Source organism: Ascochyta rabiei, chromosome 2 (genome assembly GCF_004011695.2).
Source record: "Ascochyta rabiei chromosome 2, complete sequence".
Classification (NCBI taxonomy): domain Eukaryota; kingdom Fungi; phylum Ascomycota; class Dothideomycetes; order Pleosporales; family Didymellaceae; genus Ascochyta; species Ascochyta rabiei.
The window spans coordinates 511,147-528,814 of NC_082406.1; the positions used below are offsets into that span (position 1 = coordinate 511,147).

General features: G+C 49.6%; 8 protein-coding genes across 8 annotated transcripts, besides 2 other annotated features; 2 read left to right on the forward strand and 6 right to left on the reverse strand.

The window, feature by feature from the left end:
• Positions 1-16: 16 nt before the first annotated feature.
• On the reverse strand, positions 17-618 carry EKO05_0001089 (uncharacterized protein; the record flags this gene model as incomplete). Its single annotated transcript, XM_038937232.2, has 2 exons — positions 17-532; positions 589-618. The coding sequence occupies 2 exons, from the start codon at positions 616-618 to the stop codon at positions 17-19; spliced, it is 546 nt and encodes a 181-aa protein (XP_038801852.2).
• A 990-nt stretch (positions 619-1,608) lies between these two features.
• Positions 1,609-3,741: a mobile genetic element.
• Positions 3,742-4,086: 345 nt separating this feature from the next.
• EKO05_0001090 (uncharacterized protein) lies at positions 4,087-4,830 on the reverse strand (the record flags this gene model as incomplete). Its single annotated transcript, XM_038937553.1, has 2 exons — positions 4,087-4,694; positions 4,749-4,830. The coding sequence occupies 2 exons, from the start codon at positions 4,828-4,830 to the stop codon at positions 4,087-4,089; spliced, it is 690 nt and encodes a 229-aa protein (XP_038801854.1).
• Positions 4,316-4,344: a tandem repeat.
• Positions 4,831-6,225: 1,395 nt separating the features above from the next.
• Positions 6,226-6,641, forward strand: EKO05_0001091 (uncharacterized protein; the record flags this gene model as incomplete). Its single annotated transcript, XM_038937253.2, has 2 exons — positions 6,226-6,407; positions 6,470-6,641. 2 exons carry the CDS (start codon positions 6,226-6,228, stop codon positions 6,639-6,641), a joined length of 354 nt encoding a protein of 117 aa, XP_038801855.2.
• Positions 6,642-7,022: 381 nt separating this feature from the next.
• On the reverse strand, positions 7,023-7,784 carry EKO05_0001092 (uncharacterized protein; the record flags this gene model as incomplete). The annotated part of the gene is made up of 2 exons (XM_038937318.1): positions 7,023-7,315; positions 7,364-7,784. 2 exons carry the CDS (start codon positions 7,782-7,784, stop codon positions 7,023-7,025), a joined length of 714 nt encoding a protein of 237 aa, XP_038801856.1.
• A 922-nt stretch (positions 7,785-8,706) lies between these two features.
• Positions 8,707-9,892, reverse strand: EKO05_0001093 (uncharacterized protein; the record flags this gene model as incomplete). Its single annotated transcript, XM_038937644.2, has 4 exons — positions 8,707-9,238; positions 9,290-9,514; positions 9,563-9,743; positions 9,790-9,892. The coding sequence occupies 4 exons, from the start codon at positions 9,890-9,892 to the stop codon at positions 8,707-8,709; spliced, it is 1,041 nt and encodes a 346-aa protein (XP_038801857.2).
• Positions 9,893-11,186: 1,294 nt separating this feature from the next.
• EKO05_0001094 (uncharacterized protein) lies at positions 11,187-12,161 on the reverse strand (the record flags this gene model as incomplete). Its single annotated transcript, XM_038944887.1, has 1 exon — positions 11,187-12,161. One exon carries the CDS (start codon positions 12,159-12,161, stop codon positions 11,187-11,189), a length of 975 nt encoding a protein of 324 aa, XP_038801858.1.
• A 392-nt stretch (positions 12,162-12,553) lies between these two features.
• EKO05_0001095 (uncharacterized protein) lies at positions 12,554-14,782 on the forward strand (the record flags this gene model as incomplete). Its single annotated transcript, XM_038937109.2, has 2 exons — positions 12,554-12,771; positions 12,832-14,782. 2 exons carry the CDS (start codon positions 12,554-12,556, stop codon positions 14,780-14,782), a joined length of 2,169 nt encoding a protein of 722 aa, XP_038801859.2.
• Positions 14,783-14,979: 197 nt separating this feature from the next.
• Positions 14,980-16,525, reverse strand: EKO05_0001096 (high-affinity Zn(2+) transporter zrt1; the record flags this gene model as incomplete). The annotated part of the gene is made up of 4 exons (XM_038937366.1): positions 14,980-15,991; positions 16,041-16,172; positions 16,223-16,324; positions 16,380-16,525. 4 exons carry the CDS (start codon positions 16,523-16,525, stop codon positions 14,980-14,982), a joined length of 1,392 nt encoding a protein of 463 aa, XP_038801860.1.
• Positions 16,526-17,668: the final 1,143 nt, after the last annotated feature.

Consider the following 17,668-nt stretch of genomic DNA (forward strand, 5'->3'; position numbering starts at 1 on the left):
GCCAGATGAGTGCACATTAAGTGCAAACAACCGATGAATCGCAGTGTCGCAGGTACATACGTTCGAACAGATGCTCCAGCTCATCTATGGCTTTCTCCTCGGTGTATACGTCGACGGTGTTCGTGGATAGCTTACTCCAGACTCCGTCGAATGCGGTCTGCTTAGAAGCAAAGCGCTTGAAGAACTCGCCAAGATGGCACCGAATTAGGAAGAACATCATCTCAGTAGCCCTGTCAGATTCCTTGGGTAGTTCCTTCATACCGGGGAACAAGTCGGTATCGTTCAGATTGACTGGTAATTTGACATCTCCGATGAGGACCTGGGCATTCGCCCCGGTTCCTGTGCCGGCGAGCTTTTGGAAGAACCCTTCCAAGATGCTGATTTGCCACCAAAGGCGTCTGCAAATCTCGGCTTCAAAAGGCGGTAACTTGAGCACGTCTCCATCGCGGTGTAGGCCAATGCGCCGCCCAATGCGCTGAGCGATGCCAGACAACATCCATAAGATACGAGCATCGATGTTCTGAAGGGATATCTTGGTGAGGTCAGTACTTCGTCGCAAGTTGTAGAAATTCACACAAAGGTACTCACAATGAACAAGGTCATCGCTTGCAGGACCATGAGATTTGATGTTTTCAAGAAGTTTGCGTTGATCAAGGCGTGCTGGGCGCCTGACCGAAACCGCTGCTTTGTAACGTCTTTCGATTCTCCTACGATCGCGATGCGTTCTCCGTCGCTCAGGGACTCGACCGAAACGCAGTATATGGTGAATAGAAGCGCCTCGACATTTCATGGTATCCCATCGAGATTGCCGTTCGCTTCGGCGATGGTCTGCTGCACCGTGGGAGCATGAAATAGCTTCACCAACGGATTGATGTTGTCGAGATAGACTTGCCACAGTTTGAATGCCTCTGTAGGTTGTGGATGTAGATGCCGCAGCCCTGTGGCCGCTTTAGGACTGCCGAACAGTAATCGTGAGCCATCTGACGAAAACAATTCGGGCGCGCTGGCGCCATTATAGTCGGACGAGTCTTCGTCTGAGGTCTCGTCCAGTATCTCCTTCAGATCGCCCAATTCGCTTTTCAAACTCGTCCATATGCTAGTGTCTAGGTACCTTGACTTGCCGTGTTCTGTCACAAGAATGCCGCGCTCATCGAGAGGGGGTTCTGCAGACGATGTCCCGGTTTGCCTGGATCGAGCAATATCGTGAACATTTGTTTGATCGATGACACTGTCGTCATCTGACATCCTACCTTTCAGAAGACTTTCTGGGTCAATGCCAGCCTCCCTCAATGCTTCTTCATATATATGAATTTTAGTCGCGATGTCTACATCACGTACGCCTCTCCTTCTCCTTCTTGGTGGTGGAGGTGCTTTGTATATGCATGGCACCCGTGCTTTGGTGCAGTTGTTGCATCCACCTGGCCTTTTGTTGCATTTGACCTTTCGCTGAGCACATAAAACTCAGGAGAAGGCCTTCTGTATCTGCTGGTCCGGAAATTGTGTCATAGACGGCCCCAGCGAGGTGTCCGAAGATGCAGTAGCATCGGCGACAGCCATCAGTAACGCAAGACGATGTGACATGGAAGCTGCAAAGCTTCAATAACGATGTACCGTGTCCGTGCGCGCAACAACCAGAGTCGCGCAACGACCGAATCATCACAACTACACCATACTTTGACGCGTTGTAACTCAACAACTATAGCAGCTATTAACAAAGCGCTTACAGCAATTAATGCGCTAAAACTAGGCAAAAAACTTGTGTATTAGTATTTTACTACTAGGTTTAGCGTTAACTGTGTAACTCTAGCTTAGAGACACAAGCACGTTTAGGACTCCTAGGAGACTAAGGATATTAACTAGCAACGTTTAACGCTATAACAGGAGATAGAGCTTATAAAGTACATAGAGTTGCTTAGTACTTGTTACTTACCACCTACTAGAGAGATAATCCAGAATTTCGCGTTGCTAGTGGCTTAAAATCCAGTTAGTAAGAGCTAGGTTACCTGCTTTATTAACAAGTACTCTATCTATCTTATCTTATGTTACTCTACTAGGATAGATTAACTATATTATAATACTAATTCCTATAATAAATATACGCTCTACTTTAACCTACTATAGTACAAAATCTCTAAATACTCTCTTAAGGGTTACTACATATATAATATAGATAAGAAGGGCTTTATAATTAGTATTATAGGCAGGATAAAATATATGTTTAGCAAGCGTATATAGATAAAGGGAGAGATTAAAGTATCTATCTAGGATAGTAACTAAGCTTAGTAGACGCTTATAGCGTGTGTGTGTAGTAATAGAACAGTACTACTACTAGGCATTATCTATAAGTTAGCTAACGCCAGCATTAAATTAGACTAGGTAGCTGAAATTAAGCTAGAAAAACACTCTATAATAGTTATATTATCTTTCTTAGGGTAGACAAATAGGGATATAGGCCTTACCTGGCTTAAGTAGGTGTTTAATTACTATACTAAGGAGAAAGCACAAAGAAAGTAGAGGCTTTTAATACTAGATAGCCACAGATCCTACATAACAATAGACTTTATTAAGTACTGTAATAACTATAAGATCCTCCTAGCTGTCCTTCCCCCTTACTTAACCTAAACGCTCTAGCTGCTTAATATAGTGCTGTTTAAGCCTCTATTAATAGTGTACTTAAAAGTAGTTATAACACACATCTATAAGGCTTAAAACAACGCACCTATTACTAGAGCAGACTTCTTCTGCCTATTCTAGCCAGCGTAGATGTGTAGCTTTACTAAAAAGCTAATACTTAAGTCCTTTAAGGCAATAGGTATCTATCTACTTAATCCTAACATTATCCTCTACTGCTTTGTTAAAACACTAGAAAGCTTAGATTTAGATAGGTCCTTATTGTCTATTTATAGCAACAAGGATTAGCTTAAAATAGAGATGTTGTTACAGCGTGTAGTTAAAAACTAGAGTAACAGTAATGTTAAAAAGATAAGACAATTAATCTACTATATCTTAGTTAAAACCTTACTTCTCTAGTATAAGATAGATAGCCTTAAAAAGACTCTAAAGACACAGAAGAAGCATAAAAAGAAGAGCAAAACCTTAGACTTGCAGTAACAGCAGGAGTACTATAGTAGTGCAGTGTTCTAGTTACCTAGAAAGGTTAATAAAGTATGCTTCTGTAAGCAAGTTAGACAATATAAGGAGAAGGAGGAGAGGCTTAGAAAAGCTACTAGTAAGGAAGTAGCAGCTGCTAAGAAGCTAGTTAAGGAGAAGAAGAAGGAGGAGAGGTATGTATTATAAGAGGCAGCTAAGGTAGTACATAAGAAGAAGAAGGCTAATACAGCAAATTAGAAGGCTAAACAGAAGGCTAAAAAGCAGTATTAATAATAAGAGCTTAATACTACAAAAGCTATATAATTACCTTAAAAGGGTAAAAAGAAAGCTTTATAAGCAACCTAGCTAAAAAAGCATTAAAAATATAGTCTTAGAGATAATGTTAGTAGTTGTAGTCCCCTATTGCTGTCCCTAGCTCCCCTACTTAAAACCACATTACGTGGCCGCAATATTAAGTTACTAGCTAAATTTAAATAGTATATCTTTTTTACAAGTAATTAATTAGTACTATACTACAAAATTACAAAATAATAGCTGTTGTGGGTGGCTCTATAGCCTTATCTAATTTTAAGCGTTAAGGTGGTTTTTGGTTGTTGCGCGACTCTGGTCGTTGCGCGCACGGACACGGTATCACACGTCTACAGATGGGAGGGGTGGTGAACGGAGGCACGGAGGCCTGAGGGCACAGACCTCCACCCACCAGCAACCTGTCCCTCTTTGGTCTAGACGCATTGGCGCAACAGGCGCAATCATTCGTCGTGCCTAGGTGGACGAGGTCTTTACCTTCCAAGTCTATTTTCTAGATAGCAATTATGCCCGAACACCGATCTTCTATAAATAGGTATACATAGTAGGCAGTATTTGACTTTGTAGAGCTACAGCTAAGATTTTGAAGAATACCAATACGTGTTTATCTGAATAAGTCTGCTTGTGGGTTGATGATATGAAACAAACGGCGGACGAATTATTGGCCCCCTATAAGACGTTCAGCGCAGCGGCACCAGCCAAAGCGAGCAGCGCAGTACCCTCGATACCGAACCTAGCGGCAGCGCCGGTGCTTTGAGGGGCGGAGCTGCTGGCAGTTGCTGAAGGAGGACCGGAAGCGTGGCTACCAGCAGCAGCGGTACCAGAAGCTGAGGCGATGCTTGTTCGCAGAGCAGAACTTGCAGCAGCGGAACCAGAACTGGTGGGGGCGGCAGAGCCGCTGGCACTGGCACTGGCACTGGCACTGGCGCTGCCGGTCGCGCTGGCGCCACTCAACTTTTCAGCGCCCTCGACGACGCTGGCGGTAATGAAGGCGACATCGCTCCCAGACAATATCGCGGTTTGTGCGTCTTGGTCAGACGTCTCAGCGGTGCACGTCATCTGGGTGGCCACCGAGTTGTAGTCGCAGCCGTAGCTCACGTACAAGGACGCCGCCGACATGACGGCTTCGTAACGGGTGCCGCTGATGATCTGGACATTGAGACCATTGCCCCAGCCGCATTCGTCTGCAGCAGTGCCTGTAGGGCAGGTCACGAGCGCCGATGTGGTCGAAGGGTTTACAGACTCGACGGTTGCAACGGGGGCAACGCCATCATAACCTGGAGAACATGTCAGACCAGGATCCCCGTGTTGCGGGGACTGTAAGTACGAACCACCGGGAAAGATGAACGACAAGACATCATCTGCAAGCGCCGCACTGGCAAGGAACGTGAGGATGGCAATGGATTGGCGCATGTTGGGTGATCTGCACTAAATCTCCGGGGCCGAAGATGCTTAAAGGAGCGTGTGGGTTTTGCGAGACGTATGAACGAGTGTGGTCGAAGCAAAACACGAATACAACACAGGGAGTGGACGAACGACTAGAAGGTCGAGCTTGAAGACGTTGCGCTTGCTCTTATGCGGGCGACGCTTGCTTTTATCGTCTCCTGAACCACGAAGCTTGTCTTCAGCCTCGAAGTGGGCGCCTGAAACATAGAGCCGAACAATCCTAGTCTGCACGCTGGACCACCAAAGCGCGGCGCGAAATCATCTGAACGCGAACAATGCGCGAATGACAATCTCCGCAGGAACATCTAGACAAAGCAGCACGACTCCGCGACTCGTGCGACAGCCCCAATCAAGCTAGACATCAGGCAGCATAGCGAGAAAGGTCGGTTCAAACACTACGGGCGACGCTCGCACATCATTCCCGAGCCGCCGAACAGTCGATATGCAGCGGGAACATCACCGGCCGGACCGTCATATCTTTTTGCGTCTTTGAACGACACAAATTCAGGCGACCGTCAATTGTGTGCGACACCAGCAGAGGTACCGTGTGTGTGCACCGTTCGCGTAGTAAGGAGCAAGAAAGGACAGGCCCTGCAGCTGCAGGAGCCTCTACCGGCGCTAGCGGAGCTGTCAGATACAAACCCTTAGGACAGGCTGATGTCGTTGAACTTTGAAAAGCGGAATCTCTTAGTTGACAAACCGAGTCTCTAATCTAGGACCACCAGGCCCGAGCAGCCCGCCAGCATTCACACCTGCTTGCCCCACTCACAAGGCGGCGATGGTTGCCACCAAGCCATGGAACCTTTTCACTGTCTGCCATTCAGGAATACCAGACGATTTGATCCAATCAAACCAGCCATCAGCCTAGATATATGGAGTCAAGCATCCAACGCCCCAAATGTGGCCTCTCACGTGTGGGGGGCCTCAATCCTTGAGATGCCTTAAGGCTGACCAGTGAAACCCAGTCCCACGTTGAAAAGTACATCAGCTCCAGCTGCAACGCTCACTCTAATAGTCCCAATACACCACTCGGATCTTTTGGAATCGTGTCTTGCTGTTTTGTCGGTTTCCAGCACATCTTTGCGACCATCCTCCCGATTCCTTTCGCGCCTCTCAGAATGCCGTTTCTCCTCGATTTCCCCCGAGATGCGTCGCCTCGTCTCAGAGGACTGCAGATCTGCCAGCTTGGTGTTGTTAGTCTGACAGCAGTGTGCACATTCCTCGCTGCCGTGATTCCTAGCAAGCACAAGGCTTTCACCTTCTCGCTTCTGTATGGCTTGATCTTGACGAGCATCACGACGTCTTTCCTCATCAACAAGGAACAGAAGGCTGCTGCGCAGGGTGCTCTGACCAAGGACAAGTATGAAGTACCAGCTTTGGAAGATCGGTGCTGGATTCGTGATGAACTCGGTCGCATTAGTTGCGTTCCTTGTCTCGCCCCATGGTGATGAGCAACCCAAGTCTCATGAAAGTGGGACGTGGATCAAAGGTGTCAAGATCAACACCTTGCAATCAATCATCCTCTGGTTGGGCATGTTCAACTGGTAAGTCTATCTACCAGCCTATGTGGTTGACAGTTATGGGATTGATGTTGACTTCTCTCCAGGATCTTCTTGTGGGCCAGCCTTTTCTACTCTTGCTGCATGACCAAGCTCGAGACAGGCCAAATCCGTCTCGAGGGCGAGGAAGCCAATATCACGCTCGGTCACAATGAGACGGCAAATGATGAAGCGCATGCCAGGTGTCTGCAGAGTCAGGATCCCAACTGGCAGGCTTAGGGAAGAAGCTTCGAGACACACATGAGAGGGGATTAGGGTCGGGGCATTGATTGGGTGTTGCTCAGTCATAGAGATGCACTGTGCGTGGCATAAGAAAGGGAATAAAGGCAGCCCCATGATTTCTATAATGGCGACGCTGAAAACATCATATCTACTTACGTGTACGAGCTATCATTGAACATAGTATGAATGCTTTAAAAAGTGTTACATCACATTGTTACAACATTTCCGAGCTCTTCCTAATCGCCGCATGATATACATACATAGATAGCAGCAGTTCGATGCTGGATCGATACTTAACAACTCAACACGTGAAAAGCCATTGCCTCACAACCCCTTCTAGTCGAGTCGTCCCCGTCCTCACCATAGCTCACGTCCTTCTTACACAACAAAAGCAGCCAATCCAAAGATTCCTGCAGCCACAATGGGGGCCTTAACCAACCTCACTCCGCCAGTGAATTCCGGCAATTGAGAAGAGGTAGTGGATGACGAGCCAGTACCGGAGGGAGCTGGCACAGGAGTACCGGTAGGATAAGGCGGAAGCACGCCAGGAACAGAAGTTGGCTTGGAGGAAGGGCGTGACACAATGATGGTGTCGATGACAGAGGGGAGAGAAACGAGATCAGCGTAGGAAGTAGGGAGGTTGGGTACGTCGTCGGTGATGTGAGTAGGTTCTACTGAAATCAATATGTCTCTATGGGAAGGGGGAGGGGATAACGCACCGGGGTACTCTGACGAAACCTCACTTGCAGTCGGGTACTCGGGGTATCCTGGCTCTTCGGTCGCTGAAGGCTGTGTCTCGATCGGGGCCTCGGATGGAGCTGCAGGTGTAGGCTCGACCACAGGTGAAGACGCCGGTGCCGCCGGGGCTTCGATGGGGAAGCCAGCAGCTGCGCAAATCTTGGAGAGGACCTCAATGATCTTGGATTGGTCGGCAGGGTCAGTACAAGCGTTCTGCACGCAGGGCGTGACGACGGGTGTGAGCTGCGAGGCCTTCTGGCACGAGCATGCAAAGTCAGTGAGGCCGCAGCCTAGGCCGCCAATGGCACCAGCAAGGCACTCAAGGGAGCACGGTGGCAAGTCGGTAATGGTTTGCGCTGCGGCGAAGGCCGTGACGGCGCCGACGAAGATTGTGTACTTCATGTTCGTGTAGTTTGGGGGTGATTTGGTGCGGACTGGATCTTGGATGAAACGGGCTTGAAAGGTTGGAATTAGAAGAGAGACTACAGGCTTATTTGTACACAAGGCTAACAAAACGTATTTTGTTCATCAGATTATTGCACTTTGTGGTTCTCTGCATAATGCAATGCCTGGAAAGAGATCAGTGCCGGATAATAACAGCCAAAAGAAGCAGGCGTATCTGTACGAATATCTCTTCCAGTCCGTAACCTGCAGCATGCTCGGGATCGTCACCAATCATTCGCTTTGTTGTACGACTTGGTATTCGTGGTTGGCAGCAACAACTCTGGATAGGAAGGTTGTGTCCGGGGTCACCGAAGTTTATACAGTGAGCTGTGACCTGATTGGATACACGTCAATGATGATGCTGCTGATCCTGGGTTGTGCTACTTACACGCTTGATGCAAACTGTCGTGCATCACATGTGGGCGATCGCACGAACATGCAGCCGACGAGAATGTGTGGATAAAAATAGTCGCCTGTACAACGTCGATGCAGGAGTCCCAAGTGCTCGTTGCCTGTTGCCAGCTGGCTTAACAAACAACGACTTTCTTGAATATATTCACAACGTCCAGATCCATGGGCGAGATCCATGGATAGTTGGAGAAAGAAGTGGTGCAACCGCACTGCTTCGGGCAGTGAAGCTGCTAGGTAAACTGCCTCGGTGGCGTCTGGGGAAGTCGCTGGATCCCGCCCCCGCGTTACGTGCTTGGCATGTGTCAAGGGGTGTTGTAAGATGATTCGTGAGAGAGGGATTTCCTCTGAGTCGTCGTTTGGTAGGCTTGTCAACTGTTCAGTCTCTGCTAATCCGACCACTTGAAATCCCGCTGGCGGTGAACATGAATCTTGTAGCCGGTCTACGATTGAATTCCACCAGGCTGTTTCTTCAAGATTGTCGTAGTACCGCTGGTGCAGGTCGAATGAGGTGTACTTCATCATTCGCAGACGAAGCCTTCGGAGGGTTTTGTGTACCTGATGTGTCACATTCTGCTTGATCGTTTCTTGACCGATGCATGTTGGCCCACCCGACAGTATCGCCGAAGCTGAGCACGCTTGACCCGTCACGATCCCTATGTTCATACTGAAGTCCTCGCTGCAACTCTAAGTCCTTTAGGGGCTCGCTGTGCATTCTGAACTCTTCAGTCATAAAGATCCCGTTGTTCGCACTGCCTGCAAGAGATGGGGAGGGTTGGTCTCTGCCGAAAACACTCCTAAGTATGGATATGGTCTGACGGCTAGGGTGAAGCGAGTTCGAGTTCGAATTCGAGTCATGGGAGGAGCGGTTGTTGTAGGAGTTGGGGATGATGAGCAGGTCGCTGTTGCGTGAACGATCTGTCGCTATCCTTTTGATAAGATCCGCCATAGACATCTCGATGTTCAATTTTACAAGATATGCGAGTGGGTGGAAGATGGCATATCTATTGTAGAGTCTCAGCGCACAACAGTACGTAAGCAGAAGGGGCACTTACACGAAGCCGTTCGGGATCCACATAGCAGCTATGATCGTGACGTCCATAAGCATGGAGATGACGATCATGTGCTGGTTGAATAGGACAAGCTTGTTGTACTTTTCAAGACCGTTCTTGACCAAATTTGCTCGAACTACGCGTATGAAATAGAAATTCAGTAAGCCGTCAATGCACAAGTACAAGACCTTTTCGATACGGTCCCAGATGTTGTTAATATGGATCCACCTTATTCTGTCAGTGTTTCAGTGACAACAAATTGTTCGATGTTCTTACTGGTTGCTTATCTGGAGACGCGCAGGCATCCATATGCAGAAAACGCTAATGTTGATCATCGTGACGATGATGGCAGTGCCGATCATGAGGAAACGGCCCTTTCGTTTGTCCGCCAAGATAATGCGTACTCGATTGATGATAATCTGCAGTAGCAACTGTACCTGAATAGACCAGCTCAATACTACGACGGTTAGCAGAAGTTCGTACTCACGATAAATGTGTATTACAGATCGACATGTAGAACCAGAAACTTGGTCTGATCACTTTTAGTAAGTATAGCAAGCACTCAACCGCAATCACGAAAGAAGCAGCTAGCTCTAGCCAGATCATCCAGATATATGCGCTTCTCCACGGAGCTCGGCATGATCTTGTCTGTCTGAAGGCGATGTACGCTGCTGAGATAGCGAAGAGATTTGCTAGACCGAAGACCAAGCCAGCTACAATGATAGCTCTATAGGTGACAGGCTGAACGTAATAGTCGTCGCGGATGAAAGGTCCCCATGCTGTGAAGGTCGGATCGGGATTGAACTCTGTGCTCAAGCCCATGGTGGCAGACTGTTGCGGGAACAAGCACCATCAACTATAACCATAATACCGGTGATGTATTTCGGCGTGGATGCGAATAGAAAGAAAGAGAGAGGTCCAGACCGACCCTATCGATGCGCTCGACGATAGTTCTTCGAATTTCTACGCAATCTCAGATCCAAAACCTATGACGCTAGACACCGCACGATCCGCACTTATGCATAGGTAGCCAGTTCCAAAGGGCCGAAACCTATTCAAACGGGAAGGCTCTTTGAACGCCGATATCACATTGTTCATAGAACACGTGGAGCGGCTAGCTTGGCTCCGACTCACATTGGACTTCAAAAGATGCTTGTTCTGTTGGCTCCAAAAGAGCCACAATGGGTCGACTGTGTTGTCAGTTCTGCGCTGGTTACCACGACATTGTCTCCTGGCATTGCTTCCCAACCCCCAGAATGCACAAAGACCTCAACAGAAAGTTTGCATGGAAGCAGCGGTCAGCATTCCACTGACATACCATAGCTCTGTATCTTCCCATGTATTGGCTGTCTCAAGATGCTGACTGCAGAGCCTTGCCTCTCACTCGATGCCCCCCCTACGCGGGCGGGCTACATGCGGGACCGGGAGAGATAATTGCGGAAACTGCGGCGCGGTGAGACGTTTTCACAAGCGAGGAGATCCGGTATTGACCTCCCGAAGCGCACCACCAAGGAGTAGTGCCCGCCCAGCGTGATTGGTCGAATTAAGCGAGACAGCGGCTGTTGGCTTCAGATAGATTAACAAGTTGAAAGGAGCTGAACGCTCATGAACGCACGCATTTAAAACATTCGACGGCTCGATCTATGTGCGCGTTCGTGTGCATCAGGCAGGCCACCAGATCTCCATTGGGATTCCTCGAATCAGTCCATGCTTAGCTCTGCTTGGTGATGGAAGATGAAAGCGACGAATGGCAGTAAACAAATGGCGATCTTGGATCTATGATGCTCAATAGTAGAGGAAGGTGTGACGAGCAAGGATTCATGGCAAAGAATAAGTGACGCAGCGCCACCCCATGTACTATGTAGAACAATGCAAACCAAGACACCATCTGTATTTCCTTCTACTCTTGGATCGTTCCCTTCATGCTCTGTTTCCCATAGCTATCCCAGATATCTGCATTCCATTGGCCGCGCCTACCCTTCTGCTCATCTGCACCGTTCTGTCCTAGCAGTATGCGATACGGCTCGCCCATGTACAACGGTGACATAGCACGATATGCGATGGACTTCGGTACCGCTTCTGAGCTTCCATTCCTTGCTGTGTCTCGCCAGAAATCGAGGATGTTGATCAAGTTGAGGGGGCCATGCACCACTGAGTTTCTGTGCCCTTCAACTTGTCTACACCACTCTGGTGAAAAGTGAATCTTGTGCCCATTGAATGTCAATGCAGAGAATCTGAACAGAGTCACGTCCGTTTGGCAAAAGTCTTTTTTGTGATCTCCAGTTGGCAGGGCCTTCTCCTCTGGCCGAGTAGGAGACGGCAATGGGTTCCCAGGTAAAATCTCCTTTTGAAACACCCAGTTTCTTTTGTCCACAAGCGCAATGCCTTTGAAATTCTCAAAGGTCTTTTCTACGCCCACGACTAGCATCTCGCCGCCGTTCTTTAGCTTCTTTGGCTCGGCCGATAGGAGTTTGGTCGTCTCGCGCACCTCTTGACCGATCCTGAGCAGGCCATTCGCATCTTGCGCCCATGTCAGTTCACCGCCAGCCCACATGCGTCGTGTGTATGGCGAGAGTGGGTTTACGGTTCGGTCTGTGCCGTCGAGGCCGAGTTCGGATTCGATAATGCTTGGTGTAAAGTAGACAAGGTGGTGTCCTGGTGGGACGGGTGTGCCTTGAGGTGGTGGGTTCTCTGATGATGGCGTGCGGTTCAATGTAATGTTGAGCAACTGAAGCTGATTCGCGTCGAGTACCTGCTTTCTGATCGAGACTGGTTTTCCATGGCCGAATCGCTCGAACAGCTCAGCGCTGGCTTCTGCAGCAGAGGCCTGCCGACACGTGGTTGTCGAGAAGAGACGGCGCGCTATGTGAGCCATGTTGGTATTGACACTCGAGCGAGGTGTACAAGGGATAAACACGTGAAGCAATTCAGGCGTTCTAATGGCGCTCGGCATTCAGGTCAGGACACGCAGATAGCCGACTGTGACACAACGTCATCTGTTCCCAGCAGGCAAAGAGAGACAGGCCAGAATTTTGGACCATTGAATCCCATTGCATATATCGGTACTTTTCGAGCTCAATGTGACGCTGTAATGCCATCTTGCGCATGATACATTGTATGATATTGTACAGATAGAACATGTCTCCCTTCGGACTTCCGCACTTGGGCTACTCACAAAAAGAGGCCGCACTGTGCCGAGCCGCTAAATCGCACTTGATAGCCTACTTCCCCTCCGCGTTCCGGCAATTCGACTTCTCCCCGACCAGCATGGATGACTACGGCGACCCACGACCGCGGAAGCGCGCCAAACTAGCATGCACAAATTGCAATGCACGAAGAGTCAAGTGTGATGTGACAGATCAGCAACCGTGTCGCAATTGCGCCACGGCACAAGTCGTGTGCGAAACGCGTGAGTCCAAGCGCGGCAAACATCCCCGGAAGCTGCGAGTGGAGAATGAAAAGCGCAATGGCATCGTCAAAATTGAGTACGTCTTCAGAATGAAAGAACTCATGCGGCAAGGATAACAGTGCGCTGACTTTTCCAGTAACGCTAATAACAATGCAAATTTGGGCATGCTTCCTGAGCGTCATGACGACGATATTGCGGCGTCGCACGTGCTCGCCTCCTTGTCGACAAAATTCCACAGCCCAGCTGAAAACCAGACTGCGAACAATGAAATCGACTTCCAGTTCGCTACACCTCGGACACGTTCCGAGTCGCAGGTCGGATTCCAACAGACTGAAACCACTCGACCAGAAGACGATGCTGCAGTCTTTCTAGGCGAGTCCAGCTCACTCCGCTATGTAACTGGAGAAGAGACACGGGTACCTGCGCGTGATCGGCCACGACTACGCCACGCCGTTCCTAATGCTGTAAAAGCGGAAGCGCTTGTCCCTGAGTGGGAGGCGGAGAGACGTCGCAAAAGGATGGAAGCACTCCAAGCTGAAGGGGCTTTCTCCTTCCCTCCAAGCAGCGTTCGTATTGCCCTCTTGGAGGCCTATTTTCAGTGGTTTCATCCACACTTTGCTATCGTCGATGAAGCAGACCTCTGGGAGTCTCATCGTCAAGGTACCATTTCACCACTCTTGTTACAAGCTATGCTCTTTATAGGGGTAATTCACTGCGAAGAGCTGACTTTACGCAACCTCGGGTGGGGAAATCGCCATCGAGCAAGATACATCTTCTATATCCGCGCCAAAGACATATACGATGCATCTTATGAGACAAACAAGGTCATTGTCATTCAGGCTGTGTTCCTGATGAGTTTTTGGCGTGCTGGTGCGCTCCTGGAGAAAGATGCTCGTCATTGGCTGTCTGCTGCCATAAGTCTAGCGCAAACCAAAGCACTGCACCGATCTACAGGGGAATCTGACGAGAAGTCTGCGAAGCTTAAACGGCGGTTGTGGTGGGCCATATACGTCCGTGAACGTCAATGTGGTTCTGCTCTTGGCCTCCCCAATCGTATTCGCGACGAAGACTGCGATGTTGAGCCTCTTTCCTCCTCAGATTTTGAGTGGGCTTACTTGCCTACGACTTCACCTATCGACATGGAGCGTTACAAGGATTACGGCGTTGGCATGGTACAGCTTGCCGTCTTCCTCGGCAGGATCGTTGATGCCGGTTACTTACCAAATCATACACTCAAACCCGAAGATCGTGCAACAATCAGGGACGAGCTCTACAAATGGAAACGGGAACTCCCTCTGGTCATGCAAGTTTCAGCCGACACTGTTGACGACTCAAGTTTTCAGGCCAGCATGCTGCATCTCGCTTACAACAACCTACTACTGCTACTTTACCGGTCACATTTTATCAACGATGAGGACAGCAGCGCCGACATTGAGGGCAACATAGCTTTGCAAGCAGCCGCTCGTAATTCCCGTATTGTAGAGGATATGTTGCCTCGAGGAAACATTGGTCATGCGCAGATTCATGTCATCACGAACCTTTTTAACACACTCTGCATTCATGTTGCGCACCTTAGACGGTCTACAGGCATCAACAGGACACTGGCTGAGCACCGTGCCAAGTTGTGTCTCTTAGGGCTACAAGAAATGCAGAAGACGTGGGAAGTGACTAACTGGGTACTCCAAATGTTCTTCCGATATATCGACCGATCTACTGCTGCGCGACTTGCCATGGAAGCCGATGACATTGGTATCTCCAGCGTGGCAGCGCCGAGTGGGCACGCAACACGCGACTCAACGCCCTTGACACAACACGGCCACAGAGGTGATGCCGATGAAGCCAACGCGCTATCGTCACTGGAACAAACAGACAACCATCAGCCAGAGACAGGAACAACACCATGGTCCTGGACTACAGACGAAGCCAACCAGTACCTCTTCGCGCAAATAGAAAATGACTTTGCCTTTGGCGAGGGCGGCATGCTGCAATGGAGTCCGAGCGAGCTGCTGAACGATACCATGACACCCGTCTTTAGCTCCAACGGCCTCGATCCTGTGAATGGAAATGGAGGCCCGCCTGGTCTGTGATTTTTTCCGTTTGGTCGAGTCCCATGTACGAACATCAAATGACAAGCCACACCAACCCTGGTACAACTCCAATGACGTGAGGCAATTCGCCATGGATTTACCATGAAATAGCTACTCTATTCAGTACTATCTCGATCTAGGAGCCAGTGTCCAAAACCAATGTCATCCTGTATATCGCTATGAGACGTAGCTCGTCACTAGGCCCACTTGCCAAGAACGCTCATCAGCACCATACCACAAACCAGCGCCAACATGGCCGATGCCGTCCTGATCAACCCAGCGTTAAGCAAGCGCCCGTGCAACCAGTCTCTCGCCAACATCTCCACGATACCAACCCACGCAAGGATACCTGCCGACAGCGCGTCAAGGGTCCCGATGGCAACGATGGTATGAGGGTCGTTGCCGTTGAACGAGTTCAAAACACCAATACCGATAGCCATACCGATAGGGGTAATGAAGGCGAATGTTCCGGCCATGATGCACTTCTGCAGGGTTGATGCAGCGGCCTTGGGTAACTCAGCGATGCAGGTTCCAAGTGCGATGCCTTCGAACATTTGGTGGAAGAGAATGACAACGAAGAGAGTAATGAAAAAAGAGTCGCCGGCGACCACAAGGGTAACTCCGATGATGATGGAGTGAAAAATGATACCTGCTTCCAGATTGTAAACGTTGATCTTTTCTTCCATAGGGGTGGTGTTGTGAATAGCTCCGTGCGCGTGGGGGAGGCCGTCGCTGCGGTTGAATTCGTTTTCGGGGCTGGTGGAGGCTGACACGGCCTTGTCACTGCCATCTGTGGGGCTACCGCGAATCTCGCTGTCGGAACCAGCATGCTTCTTCTGGCGCCATTGAATGAATCGAGCACCCAAGTAGTCGGCTAAGAACGACAGGAAAAGACCAGCGAGGAAGACAGCTGCAGCCGTTCCCTCGTACTGCAGCTCGCCCAGGCACTCGTTGCCGAACATGAGACCAGCGTGAGTGAAAAGATGGATGAACGCAGTCGATAAAACAATACCGGTACCAAACTGCTTCAGCACGACGAAGATGATATTTGTCTGCGAGATGATGTTGAACCGGGTCGTCAAGATGGGCAGGAAGACACCGAAGCCACTGGTGACAAGAATCACGAAGAGTAGACCAACGCGTAACGGGATGTTGTAGTCACGATCTGTCGCATCGCAAGACACTTCTTCGCTGCCGCCAACGCAGTGTCTGGGTCTGATTAGCTGGTGGTTGTCAGATCGTTGATATATGAGCTTACTCAACACCCGCGTGGAAGTGGCAGTGCTCCTCGGACCCGGCTGGCTCTTCAGCAGTCTCACCAGCGTGCGTAGTCTCCTCGGTGTTTTCCATAACAATCTCGACATCCTCGCCAGCGTCGTCAACGCAGTACCTGGTTGACAAGTCAGTAATGTTCCACGAATATAGAATGGTGTTACTCACGTGTCACTACCGTGTTTGTGACAGTCTGTGTACTGAGCCTGGAATTCCTCTGTTGCGGTAGGCCCAGAGATCTGGTACTCCTCAGTCCCGACCATACACCAACTGTCGTACGTCAGTACTAGTCTTGATCGATAAATGCGACCGGGTTTCAACTTACTTGACTGTGCCATGAGGGTGGCAGTCGGAAACAGCAGTGATAGTGGGTGTTGCAGCTGCCGTGACTGTGGCTGTGATCGTTACAGTCTGTGCAGCGACACAGGCTCCAAAAGCCAGTAGGGCTACAGAATGTGCAGCAGGGGTCATTTTGGAATGATGTGGTTTGGTTGCCGAACGAGGCGAGTTGTTGGTGTATCAGGCTCGAACCTACGCAACCTTATTATATCAACCCGAGCTGGCTTGCAGATAGCCTTGCAACAAGATTTCGGCTTTGAAGTACCGTGCTGGAGCGGCAAAGCATGCAAGCTTGAAGATTCTTTCGTCCGCCATCCGAGTTGAGAATTCTTGGCGTGGGTGGATGTTTGAGTACCGTGATGGAGAGGGCCAAGGCCGCCAAGTATGGCGGAGTCCACTTTCTCGTCGAACCTAAGGGCCAAGGATTCTGTACCGAAGGCCTGAGTGCTTGCAAAGATGCGGACAAATGCTGGGACTATTAATGAAAGAGCGCGGGTATGCGGCGCTGGACCCTTCTGGGCCATGCGTCAGGCACAAGACCCTGAGGGTATCATGTACCTACAATCAACAGTCAAGACAAGATGTGAACAGCAATAGGACACCTTGGTATCAGTATCAACCAGGAGCTAGCTCACGGAATGGGTCTGTGGCGTGAACTTAGCTTCCGGGTTGCGTCTTGGCTGGGCTTGGCTGGTGAATGTTGGGTAACATCCGACTGTGGGGTGGCTGGAGTACGCTCGGACTACTCCGCTATGCGTCATGGTCAAGGAATCGTGGTATAGACTGACTTGAGAAGATACCACCCTATTAGTATAACCGCTATACTTTCGCAGTAGCCTAGTCTCTTGAACACCAGACTGAACACAGTGCCCAGATAAATCAAAGTCACCTCGCAACACCGCCTGCAAGCATATGCGGAAGTCTTGATGTCCTCAAGATACTTACCTTCAGCGTTTGTTTTGCTAGAAAGTACGACAAATCGAGTAAAAGTGCGTCCGGAAACATGCATCTCTCTGCAGCCAGGCCTTCAGCTTTACCAAACGCAGGTATTGCAACCGACGCTTTGTCTCTTGGAGGCGAGAAAATCTTGCTATTGGTAGTCCATCATGGTACTCGATGTCCCCTAGCAAGTACCGCAACAGAGGGACTTGCAGGCCGGGCCCGCAGTGAAGGCTCAGCCATGCAGCCTACCACGCGAAACGTGCCGCGAGCCAAGAAAGTAGGTCGATATTCTGCCCTCTTAGCTCGAAGTTTTAACCTCCCAGGTGATGAAAG